General features: G+C 35.1%; 1 protein-coding gene across 3 annotated transcripts in view; it reads left to right on the top strand.

Annotated features, from left to right (window-relative positions):
* Positions 1 to 13,441, top strand: part of ANAPC10 (anaphase promoting complex subunit 10) — a 78,627-nt gene that overhangs the window by 38,781 nt on the left and 26,405 nt on the right. For 2 of the 3 annotated variants that reach the window (XM_057725946.1, XM_057725945.1), the window contains exon 5: positions 2,848 to 2,893. The exons of the other annotated variant lie outside the window; for it this stretch is intronic. In XM_057725946.1, the coding sequence (XP_057581929.1) occupies positions 2,848 to 2,893 (46 nt within the window). The remainder of the gene's footprint in view (positions 1 to 2,847; positions 2,894 to 13,441) is intronic. 3 annotated transcript variants of the gene reach the window in all.

Here is a 13,441-nt window from a genome sequence, read left to right as displayed (position 1 = left end):
ACTGATAAAGTTAAATCTGGGGAATGATGCTGCTGGAGCAGTGTAAAGACCAGATGTGTAGTATCCAGGTGCAAATTATGAGGCTTTAACTAACATAATGGCAGTTGGGTTCAAGAGGAAAGGATGTGTTTGATGTAGACTCAAAAGAAGTTGTGACTGATTGCTGCCTGGGGTTTACTGGGAGTTTGGGCAGGTGGCTCAAGTAGGTAGGAGGGGGCATCTAGGTTTCTTCTCACGTCTGGCAACTGATTGAATGTCACGATTAATCAGAAATGGAATACAGAGTTAAGGAACATTGTAAGTGGGGATGGAGAGAAAGTTTAAGCTAATGAGATTTATTTTTGCCACTGACTTCTGGTATCTTTTTCAGTTGGAGGACTTTTCAGTAGGTAGTCAGGTATATGGATCTGAACCTGAGGAGAGAAGTCTAGGTTAGAGGTGTAGGGTTGGGAATCATCCATGTGTAAGTAGAAGCTTAGGTGTGGGTTTTAGTTTCATTCAGGGAGTGTGTATAGTTGAAAAGAAGAGTACCAGGGTTGGAACTGTGGAAATGCCAATATTTAAGGATAGGGAAAGATCATCCAATGAAAAAAGCTGAGAGGAACTGTCAGAGATGAGAAGAAAAAAAAATCGAGAGAGTATGATGTCACAGAAGCTGATAATGGTCAGGAATCCAGTTAGATAGGGACTGAAAAGTTTCCTTCCTAAGCCTATGTGACATGTTATAATAGGCAATTTATTTAATGCAATTCCCAACTAAGGCATTTCTTGCAAGTAGTTTAATAACTCTTTGGAGTGATAGTTTCTAAATTTATAGATTTGAGACTCATGAAGTTATTTGCTTTCATAGCAAGAATTCCAGCTTTTCCTATCATAGTATTTGCACCAAGTAAGAAGATTCTGATGGGTATTCTTGTTTTATTTCATAATTCTTTGAATTGGAAGGTTTTGTACTGCTGTTGCATACTTAAAGGAAACTATGAAATTGATGATGTTTCTTTCAAGAGCCGTTGTGCTGTACAGTTGCTTTTTTCCGAGTGCTCTCTCACAGCAGTTGTGGAAGAACAGCATTCTTTCTTTCTTTCTTTCTTTTTTTTTTTTTGGCAGAGTGACAGTAGTAACAGCCAAGGGCAAAGAAAATAAAAAAACAGAATTAGAAAACCCTTTATCAACCCTATGGCAGGATGTAATATAATAGAAATAGGTACTTTACTTACAGATGGGAAAATGAGATATAGATTATCAAACCTTGTTATATAAGGAAAGCCTGCTGAGTATGACCAGGCAAACAGGCCAGGGGTGGGCACCTGGCTGAGAACCTAGCACAGTGCTGGAAACAGTAGGCATATAATAAAAAGTTGTCAAATAAATATACCAGCAGTCAGTCCATAGGCTTGCCACTGACCTATGCTTGTGCAGTTTGCTTCAAAAAGATTAAATCCAATTGATTCCTTCTCTAGAAAAAATTTTTTTAAAAATTTTAATTGCAATGAAAAAAAACAAAATTTGCTGTCTTAACATTTTTAAGTGTAGTAGTATTCACAGTCCAGTCCAGAAGCGTTAAGTATATTCATATTGTTGTATAACAGATCCCCAGAATTTTTTATCTTGCAAGACTGAAAATCTATGTCCATTAAACAACTCCTCCTGATTTTTCTTTCCCCCAGTCCCTGGTAACCACCAGTCCAGTTTCTTTCTTACTGAATTTGACTACCTTAGATACCTCATATAAGTGAACTCATACAGTGTTTGTCTTTTTGTGACTAGCTTATTTCACTTAGCACAGTGTCTTCAGGGTTCATCCAGGTTATAGCATGTGATAGGATTTCTTTCCTTTTTAAGGCTAAATCATATTCCCTTGTATGTATACACCACATAATGTTTATCCATCCATCTGATAATGGACGCTCAGGTTGCTTCCACCTCTCTCCTATTAGGAATAAAGCTGCTATCAGCATGGGTGGACAAATATCTCTTTGAAACCCTGCTTTCAGTGCTTTGGGGTATAAACCAGAAGTGGGATTGCAGAATCACATGGTAGTTCTATTTTTAATTTTTTGCCTCTCTTAGAACTATGACTCACAAGAAACAGGCACATTAGCAGCAAGACTTGATGCAGAAAGAGTGATTTGGAGAGGATGGGTAAGATGAAGGGCCATGTGCCAAATGCAGTTTTAAAGTTAGAATATAAAGTATGAGGTACGGGAGGAGGCAGCATGGTGTAGAATGACGAGAGTCGACATAAGGACAGAGACAACCAGGAGAAAGAAAAATAGGCTGGAACAAGTGGCTGGTGCCCCAACATGCTTCATTTCCTGACCTTTCTGATACCTGGTTGTTTACTTTCTCCCAGGTTCCCATGGATATATAAACCTTTCAGTAAGCCCCCACTTCCTGTAGAAACTTTTAAGTGAATTTTTCTTCTTGGCAACTAAAATGACCCTGATTAGAAGAGCAGTGGCAACATAAAGCTGCAGCATATCTTGTTGAAAAATACCTGATGAAAATATTTATCATAATTTAAAAATATATTGAATTGAGGTGAGCCTACTCAAGGACTTTCATTTTTTCCCTCAGCCTCTTATGTTACATGTGGTAAGTGAAGAATTAGTAATCTCCAAAAACTAGAGGCAAATAGGTGATTTTTTGATGGGACCAATGTTGCATTCGGAAGAGAAGAATCAGCATGTCACTTTTGATTTAGACTGGATTGCCCGTCATAGAATCATAGAATTGTGTTCACCGTTATTTGTGTGTATTATTACCTCTGCTGTTTATTAAGTACTCTCTATATACATATCACTGTGCTAAGCGGTCACCATTCACTATTTCATTTTGTCTCTCCAGAAGTCACATGGTAACCAGATGTTATCATCCCCAGATTCAAATCAAGGTGAGACTTAGAGAGGTGAAACAGATCTTGTGCTGTGTGGCTCACTCTAAACCTGAGAATGTTAGAACTGAAAGAAACTTTAAAGGTAATTTAGTTCATCAGAAACTCAAATGCTGAGCATTACAGGCAGGTAATGCAACACCAAGAATCCATGCCTTATCAAAGGAGGACAGCTGCTATGCAATTGCAGCCTTTCTTGCCATAGGGAATGTAAGTATAGTGTTGGCAATTTTGTAATTTTTAAAGAGAAATCAGAAATCTGGATTTGAATATGAAATTTCCCAATTTTTAAAATATACAGGGCAAACAAGGTATATCCACAGCTTGATGTGGCCACCAGTTAGCAGCTTCTAATTAAGTACGATGCCATTATTTACAAACGAGACACCAAAAGGTGAAGCGAGTTGCCCAATGTCACACAGCAAGGCAGTGCTTAGCTGGGAATCAATGTGTAATATGTATTCCTTTCATTTTTTTTTCCTTAAAAAAAAATCACTTTAGATTACAGGTTACCAAAACATTTCTTCAAGTTTTTCAGAAAAATCAAAGTGTGTAGCTGAGGAAATGAGCTAGTTAGTGAGTGATAGGATAGATTAACTATGATTTTTGAAATTATTTAAAAATTGTTTACTCCCTTGATATACCTGTTGAAAATTGATTTGTTACTTGCAATGCTAATGCTGTTTGCCTAAATGTTTATAAATATTTGCTTTTCTTTTTGCTGATTGCTTTTGCTTAATATTTTATAGAGAGCTTTAAACAGGGTAATTTAGAGAATAAAATTTCTAAGGAAAAAAGAAAAAAAATCTCCAAGTTTCAGGATAGAAGAGTGAGAATATTGGAGTAGAAACTCTGGGAATATAGGCCAATCAGTACTTTCTTCTGTGGCCATTTTACCTTCATAATGGTATTAAGAAAATCATCATACAAGAGTTTGTAGGTTTTTGCTGGGGGGGGGGGTCTTTCCTCTTATATTTGCAATTATAGATGATGGTAAAAAGCAGAAACAGTAGTCCAGATATCTCAGTACCATTTTCAGAAAAATTGTCTATTTTGTAATTAACTTCAGAGTGATAATTAACTGATTAAATGGTCCATAGTTAGTCTTGATATCCAGTGCTTCATTAAGTAGGACAGAGGACTAGACAGAGGAGACCCCAAGGTACTTCTGATAAGACAAAAAGATCTAGAGTCAGACTGAGTGATACCATAACTTTGAAACAGTAGTAGGGAAATTGTTTAGATGTTAGCTAACAATTTTTATTGTCTGAAGTCTTTTATCTTGTTCTAAATTAACATGGTGTTTCCTAAGTAGCTGTGTAAATTTACTGTTGCTTATTTTTGATAATGAAGACTGTACGTTCTTATTCTGGGTCTTATATAATCTGTAGGCTCCTATTCTTTGCCACTAAATGAGCAAAATTATCACATAGTGACAGATACCTCAGACTGAAATATAAAATACCAAGAGAATGAGAAGATGAGCCACAGACTGGGAGAAAATATTTGCAAAAAGCACCTCTCATAAAGGACTGTTATCCAAAATATACAAAGAACTTTTAAAAAAAATAAGAAAACTAACAACCTGATTAAAAAAATAGGCCAAAGATCTTAACAGAGACCTCACCAAAGGAGATACACAGATGGCACATAAGCATGTGAAAACATGCTCCACATAATATGTCATCAGAGAAATGTAAATTAAAAGGCGCTACCACTGAACATTTTATTAGAATGGCAAAAATCCGGAACACTTACAGTACCCTGTGCTTGTGAGGATGTGGAGCAACAGGAACTCTCATTCATTGCTGGTGGGAATGCAATACAGTGCAGCCACTTTGGAAGGCAGTTTGGTCGTTTCCTACAAAACTAAACATACTCTTACCATATGATCCAGCAGTCTTGTGCTTTGATATTTACTCAGAGGAGTTGAAAACTTATATCCACACAAAATCCTGCACACGGATGTTTATAGCAGTTTTATTCACAGTTGCCAAAACCTGGAAGCAACCAAGACTTACCTCAGTAGGTAAATGGATAGATAAACTGTAGTACATCTAGGCAATGGAATGTTATTCAGTGTTAATAAGAAATGAACTCTCAAGCCATGAAAAAACATGGAGGAACCTTAAATGCATATTCCTAAGAGAAAGAAGCCAATCTTAAAAGGCTACATACTGTATAATAATTTTAACTATGTGGTGTTCTAGAAATAGAAAAGGCAGAACTATGGAGACAGTGAGAAGATTAGGGATTGCCAGGAGTTGGGTGTGGTGGGAAGATGAATAGATGGAGCAGAGAGAATTTTTAGAGCAGTGAAAATACCCTGTATGATACTATAATGATGGATACGTGTCATTGTACATTTATCCAAATCCATAGAATGTACAACATTGAGAGTGAACCTTAAACTTTGGATTTCGGATGATTATGAAGTGTCAGTGTAGGTTTACCCTTGGTAACAAATGTACCAGTCTGGTGGCATATATTAATAGTGGGAGAGGCCATGCATGTGTGGGGACAGGGGGTATATGGGAAATCTCTATACATTCCTCTCCATTTTGCTGTGAATCAAAAACTGCATTAAAAAATAGTCTTTATTAAAACAAAAGAAAAGAAAATATGTAATATGCTCTCTATCTCCCAACCACTGAAGGTAAGCAAGTTTTCTTAGGGTTTAACTTGCACGTTGAGCTAATATAAAATAATAACTATAACAAACTGACAACTTCAATTTTCCTTACTTCTTCCCTGAAATAACATACTTGCTAAATAAGCAAATGAGATTTCATAATAATAAGTACCCTGTTTTTCTGTAGGAAAACATATCTAATTTTATAATAGAAATCTATAAAGTAATTATAACAGACTTATAGCCAGTAGTTACTAAAATTCTATTTTAGTATATTATATTAGTATATCCACTTATCTGTATTTAGAAAGCAGCTTTGAGAATACATAGATTATAACTTTGTAAAATGTTTAGACTAAATAGTGTTTTTACTCTAATTTTTAAAGAATCCCAGTTAAAATAATCTTATATTCTTTAATGTACTGAATTTCAGTTTTGTATTAACCTAAGTATTCAGATTTGGTAAATGCCTCTGAAGTTGAGGAAAAGGTTCTCTGTGATTTTTTTAATGGGAGATAGTGTCCTTAGAGTAAATTAAGTTTTTCAGGGAGAGTATATCATCCTTAGAGATCCTGTGTTTGCTTTTTTTCTCATTTTACTTAATTGTAGTGAATCTGGCCAATCAATGTATGTTGTTTACATAGTGTCTTTTTTTTTCACACTAACTGTATACAATAAAAAACTGTGGCCTTGACTTATTCCCCTTATTGCACTTTCTTTGAGATTCATGAGAAAAATGAATAGCCCTTTTAAAAAAAAAGGTTACATCCACTTTCACTGTCCACTAAGTATTATACTCATTTTAGATATAATTGCTAAAACCCTCAAAACTTAAGCTGAAAGCTTTCTTTTCCTATGTTTTAGGAATTATAGTAAAGAGGTGTTACACACAAAAGCTGTGTAAAAAATGACTGTGATGCCAGTAGTCTCAAAAGCTTACTTTTAGATCTTCAGACTAATATTCCAAGAGTTGAATTTCCTTTTTTTAAATTGGGAATTGCTTGAAGACACTCATGTTCTTTAGCTATTATAAATATTATACTTCAGCTACATTATTTTATAAAATTGCTCTTATAGAATTTCTCTTTAATATTAAGCGATAGGCTTACTCTGAGACACATAAATTATGAAATTTACTGTTGTAATTCTGTTGGGAATATTGTTGAGAATGTAGTCTACTGTATCACAAAGTGGCCTTTTTTATATAGATCCAGAGTAAAAATTGCCTTCGGATCTGAATGCAGGAAAAGCATTTTGGTTTGTATTATGTGCGCGCACACACACACGTACACACACACAAATTCTTCTGTTCAAGAACTTTCAACTAAGAACTTTGATCAATATGAAAACCTGCCTGTTGTAAGGGGGCAGTGGGTCAAGGGAGAAGTATGTCAGCTCTGTTAGCTACCAATAGGTGGTATTAGCAGTTGCTCCTGTAGTTAAAAATTTGCACATGTGATTAAATGGACTTAATGATAGCTCTTTGGAATCTAATCTGTTTCTAAGTAGAACCTCTGTACTGTCAGAACCAATAGATGCTCACTTTGCTTTAACTGCCAGGAACCGTGGACCCAAATCTGTGACCTACTTAATAACAATTCTGGGTATATTTCTGTGCCCTAGTCTTACCCTTCTGCCATTTATTTAATAATTTTATGCCATATTTCTTATCAGCTGCCACAAATCTTTGATAGCTTGCACTAGCACAGGAACAATATCTGTCTTAATCACCCTCATGCGTAAGTACCTGGCACGTAGGTGCTCAGTTAATATTTGCGCAATTTTTTTTTTTCTGCAGTGGCCCTTGTATTTATTTTAAAGATAGTGGAGGGGCATCTGTTTTAGCTTTACTAAAGAAAAGCGTCCTAGGCAGATTAGTTCTTAAACTGATTGTGCCCTGGCAGCCCCACTTTCTGGTGTAAGCATGTGATCTTAGAGGAGACAATGACCAAAGGGAATGTAATTTACTTTAGGAGAATCTAGGAGACTCACAACCTGCCTCTTATTCCTGGCCTGATGGTGATGAGCTCAGGTTAATTAAGTATGATAAGGAAGGCACTTGAGGGAGTAAGAACACACTGATGAATGAAAAAAACTCTCTGCCTGCCTTCACTCTTCAACCATAGTATTTAGGTAGATGCGTCACAGTTAAGATAATAAAAAAGATAGAAATCAAGTCAAAATTATTCTTAGCTAGTTGGTAAAATCTGGTTGTTAAACGTCAGCTGTATTCATTTAAAATTTTTATCATTTCTCTGTGGAAGAACAGTGAAAGGCATTGCGAGATGTTCCTGGCTTTAAAATACTTATTTTGAATGAAGAGTTGCCTTATGTTGAGTGAGAACTGTCAAAGAGACAAATATGGAATTCAAATTTGAAAATTTTTTGTTGATCAAGACTGTCAGTAGCATGAAATTACCATGACTCACTGAACTCCATTTAACCTGAAGTTGTAGTCATTTGAAACTTGCTGTTATTCCCCCAGAGTCATATCGTAACTGCCATTGAACGCTGAGTTCTCTAACCTTGGCTTACAGGGGCAAAAACCCAGTCTGTTTCATAATCTGCAGTCTGGGTTTTAAGTATTGTATTGAAAGTGGGACAGAAGGATGAGACTTAAGCCAGGGGAAGGAACATGTTTCTAGATTGTCTTTGCCACATGCTGCTTTAATCGTAGGTTTCAGAGTCTGTCAGATCAAAGCTGAAATCTCGGTACTATTATTACTTCTTTACTTTATAATATAGGGCATTTTATCTGTCCTTTTGGAGCCTCTGTTTATTTACTTAAAAAAAGGAGAATCACAGTACTTCTCGTGTTTGGGTGGTCATGAAGATTAAATGAGATAAGCTGTGTAAAAACATCTGCAATGTATCAAATACTTATTAGTAAGTTTTTCAGTCAATATAAATTTATGTCCTTCCATCCTCCTTTTTTCCTTAAGTTTTGTAGCGGCTGCTTGCTTTATCCTTACTCATACAAGATTGTACAAGGTTGGAAAGTACTAGATAAATGTGTCTTATCTTTATTAAGGCGTGTGCTAGGAATGGAGAATAGATACCTTGTCTTGAATTCAATTCCTCACTGCCAGATCGAAACATGAAGGGTTGGCTTTTTAAAAATTTAATGTTGATATTTGGCATTTCAGTATTAATTGTCCACAGTTGGATAGAGCATACATCCCATGCAGGTTTTCTAGTTTTTTTTTTTTAAAGCTTAATGAAATTTCCGTTGGCATTAGATTAAACATACAGATTTAATCCTTTGAAACTACAGCACCAGTGGCATTATTTTGTGACTTTTGTAAGGGAAATAGTGTAGCACTTTTAATCTTTTGGTTATGATCCAGTTAGCATAAAATCTGTTGGATCACATGTTGAGCCATTGTGTCAAAATATTGGATCTTTCTTTACTAAGGTAACAACTCACTAATGTGGATACTTCCTTCAGGTTTGTACTCTGTTCTTGAGATGTTTTGCACTTATGAGATTTATTTTGATTATTTAAAAAATAAGCAAAGCTCACTTAATATTGATGACTGAATTCTACTTCTCAGTCCTTGTACTTTCTCTGGAGGATGTATTCTTTTGAATTAATATAATATTTATAGTAATAAACTTATAGAGTAGGGGAATATAAATGGTCATTTAAAAAAAGTTATTTATGTACATCTTAACTGCCACGATTTTTAGCCAAAGCAGTATTTTCAAAAAAGCTCTGTCTATCCTGATTGCACAAATATTTTTACAAGCATTTCCACTAAGCAGTGAATGAAGTCCTGAGAGTCACTCTAGCCAATCTGAAGGCTCCCAGAACAGAGAATTAAGAGTAGTTTTAATATTTGACTTTTGGAAATGCACAGAGCGTGCTCCTCTTGGTAGGCTTTTGCTTTTAGGGCAGATTGGCCTAACAATTGAATGAATTGCTTCTATTTGAAATTCATAAAGCAAAAACAGAGGTAATCACAATACAATTTTTGCTAGAACATATAAGTTGATTCACTAGATCAGATGGTTTAAAAATTACTGTGAAAAACTTATTTAAAACTTAAGACTTATTTTAAAAATCCTACTTTTGCAAAGAAAGTGATACCTCAATACGTGATATTGACAGCTTTTTCACTTCTTTGTGGCCCAGCATAACAGATAATACTTTTGGCTTAGAAACTGGGCGTATTGTGTGTGACAGTTTGGATGAGTGTGTGTGCACGAATAGTTGATACATGGGTCCAGGCCTGTGTGTGACAGATCACATGTACATTCATATGTGTGAGAGTGCATTTGGGTTGGAATTGAAATGAAAAAAACTGGAGTATTATCTTACTGTTAATAAAATTTCAATATTGATATAATCATATGGATATCAGACATCCATATTCATTCATTCATCTTTTTCTAGTTGTTGCTCAGTGATAACTGTGCATCATTGTTTTACAGGATAGTTTTAAAGCTTGGCAGTGCTCTATGGTCCAGTTATTACAAGATGATACTGTGAGATGATGGGGGATTATCTCATATTTTTTAGGCTGAGTGATGTTGAAAGACCACACTTTGGCAAACTAAACAGGTCTGGTTTCATATCTCAATTTTGCCACTTCCTAGGTTCCTCACGCATAGATAACGGTGCTTTTTCATTTGGATTCCTGAGACAATTAAGTAAAATAAAGTTTTCAAGGTACTTATCATATTGCCTGTCAGATAACAAACACTCAATTAATGCAAATTCTCTTTTGTGTTTTTGAAGAATAAATATTTGACAATTAAAGATCTTTTGAATATTTGAAGTAAAATACAAATTAATTTCCACAGTAGCTTCTGGGGGAGTAGTAGTGATTTCTGCACCTTGGGAGAAATCTTGATAAGAGTGATGAATATTGCATATTAAAAGTTCTCGTATTCTTTATTTTGTTGTATGAACCATATAAGCTAACATAGACATAATAGCTGATTATTGTTTTTAAAAAGCTTCAACATTTTTGGGGCTTCCCTGGTGGCACAGTGGTTAAGAATCCCCCTGTCAATGCAGGGGACACGGGTTCGATCCCTGGTCCAGGAAGATCCCACATGCCATGGAGCAACTAAGCCCATACACCACAACTGCTGAGACTGCACTCTAGAGCCCGTGCACCACAACGAAGAGTAGTCCCCGCTCGCTATAACTAGAGAAAGCCTGCACGCAACGAAGACTCAACAGAGCCAAAAAAAAAAAAGCTGCAACATTTTTAAGATTAACTTCCATAAAGTATAAATTACTCTATGTAATTTGTATATCATAATTTATAAATCAATTCAATTTAAGGCAAATGTAGAGATAATAATGTAGAGATAAGATAATAAACCACCAATTTGGGGAAAATGACATTACTATGGCATGTTATTAAGATAAACTTAAAATCCCATTAGATACCAGTATTGTCATGTGTCTGAGGTTAATTGGCTGCATTCACTTATAGGTTATGAATGGTTGCACTTAAATAATCCACCTAGCTATCAGGCAGAAAGACCAATAGTTCACGGGACTAATTGACTTTGTCAGTATAATAGAAACACTTACAAATAAAATTCTTTTTGCCAACAACATAGGAAATGAAAACCCCAGAAGAAACTGTTATGTCCTGTAACTGTCCTGGAATGCTGTGATTCAGTTAGCAGATTGTGGGTGGAGGTGGGTCATGGTGGGTGGGAGTTGGGGAGGTGGGGGATGTAAAGGATAGGAGGGAGAATTTGGGAGGGAAATTAATCAGGCAAAATGTTAGAGAGAGACAGTTTTAGAATGATTGTAACCATCTTGAATCTCTAAAAAGCAGTGTCTTTGAATTTCTGTAAAAGTAGTGTCTTTAAGTTGTTTTTTTTTCACTCTTCTTGTTCTATTTCTTTAGCTGTTTTGTACAGATTTGATAGTCATTATTATAGTGAGTTCTTTTCTGAACAGTAAGAACACATCATTGACAAAGCACAGTGCTGTAAATGAGGATGAAGCATGTTTGCCATCCTACGGTCTTGCTTTATATTCATGTTTTCCAATATAAGATAGATATTATCTAGGGCACCATTATATCCTTGGTTCTAAAATAGCTTTCTGTTTTTGTTTATTTGTTTGTTTTTTGGTACAGGTTTGGATTTGTGTCAGAGTGGGGGAGGGGAGGAATGTTGGGAAGAGACAGAATGAGAGAGAACACTCGTTCCATGACAGATTTTGATGATTTGGTTTTCTCTCTTTGTCTCTCTCTCTTTTTCCTTGGGGGTGGGGGTGGGGGTGTAATGATGAAGACCATGTATTTTATTAGAGAACCCCCAAAGCAATGTGTCAGTCTTTCTTAAAGAATACAAGTGTTTTCAAATGCTTTAAGAAACTTAGTGAAGAAATATCAGGTCTTGGTCTTTAAAGGAAAAAAAAAAAACTTCAGCTTAAAACTCATTTTGGGTAATGTGGATTTCCAAAATCAGCTCTGAGAAATTGTGCAGCAGATATCAAACTACATTGTAATACTGTAGAAGGGTGATAACATTCCTGATTCATTTTCCTTTTTAAAAAAGACATCTTTTACATTGTAAGAGAAAGACAGTCAAATTGTTAAATGGGCTTCAAAAATAGTAATAAAAAAAGATTTATAATGGAAAGAATTGATGGTATATTTCACCTAGAGTAAGAAAGACAATGTGTAATAAGGGATTTTGTGGTTTTACAGCTCAGTGCATGTGTTTGAAAGCTGTTCTCTCAGCAACGTGGGTGGCAGGTTATGCTACCATATAATGTATTGTAGTTGGCTCTCCACACTTGTCAGGGTTAGTGTTCAACCACTCGGAAAATTTTCCCATTGTTCTATCATGTGAACCAAGACTAGTGTTGAATTCCCAATAACTTACAAAAAAAAAAAAGGTTTAATTAGAAAGTTTGGAATTTGATTACATCTTATTGTTTTAATACAGTGCTATATATTTTAGTATTTGATCTAGCACTGCAATTATTTTTAAGGCAGAAAATATCAAAATCAAAACTTCATCTTATTCTTTTTTTAAATAGATTTTACAGAAATTTGTATACTGAATCTTGCCCTTTTTTGTGTCTTAACACTCTATTTCCATCTTAAGCATTTTGCTTTAGATGGACCATGGCTCTTGGCAGCTAGTGCATTTTTAGCAAATAATACTGTTTCTAGTAAGAGTTGCAGAGAAAAAAAAAAAAACTTAGTGTGAGGTCCTTGTAAACTGAACCTTTGGAACATTACTTTATTTCTCTTTTCCCCCCTTTTGTGCTTCTTCTCTATTTGTGTAATGGTTATAAATTACATCCTTTGAAAAGAAGAATGAAAAACATTTTGTTTTTTTCGTAGTTGATTTTTTTTTACCTGTTATTTTAAAGATACACAGAGAAATAAGCAATTATGGTATTGAAATTCCATTGTGCCAGCACCTCCAGAGCATAATCCAAAAAAAACAGAAAACCGCCTGCTGGGTTGTCTGCAGTATGCTTGTGTGAACATCAGTGTCTGCTGTTCACACATCATTTTTTTACTGAAAGTTCCTCTCAGAATAAAGACTCTGTGTTTTCTGAGTGTAGTGAAACATTGGTTGGTCCTTATATTTTAAATTTGTGAGGAATTCTGTTTATAGGCTAAGTTGTCATGGATGTGTATTACATGATTGTTACTGGCACATCTAGAAGTAGAGAAAAGGCTTGTATATTTATATGCTATAAAATAATGCAAAACTTTAAATGAAATCATAAAGTATTAGAGGGGAGAAATAATGAGCTTTTGTTGAAGACATATATGAAGGATTGATTTAAATATTGACTTTTTCCCTTTAAAATCTATTTTACTTATTAAGTAAAGTGTATCTTGGCTAGGTGAATATAAAAATATCATAAATTTGTCCTGTACTTCAGGACAGATTCAGATATTTGAAATTCAGATACT

Source organism: Hippopotamus amphibius, chromosome 3, assembly GCF_030028045.1.
Source record: "Hippopotamus amphibius kiboko isolate mHipAmp2 chromosome 3, mHipAmp2.hap2, whole genome shotgun sequence".
NCBI lineage: Eukaryota > Metazoa > Chordata > Mammalia > Artiodactyla > Hippopotamidae > Hippopotamus > Hippopotamus amphibius.
Note: the sequence above shows the minus strand (reverse complement) of the source record. Positions and strands in the feature narration are given on the sequence as shown.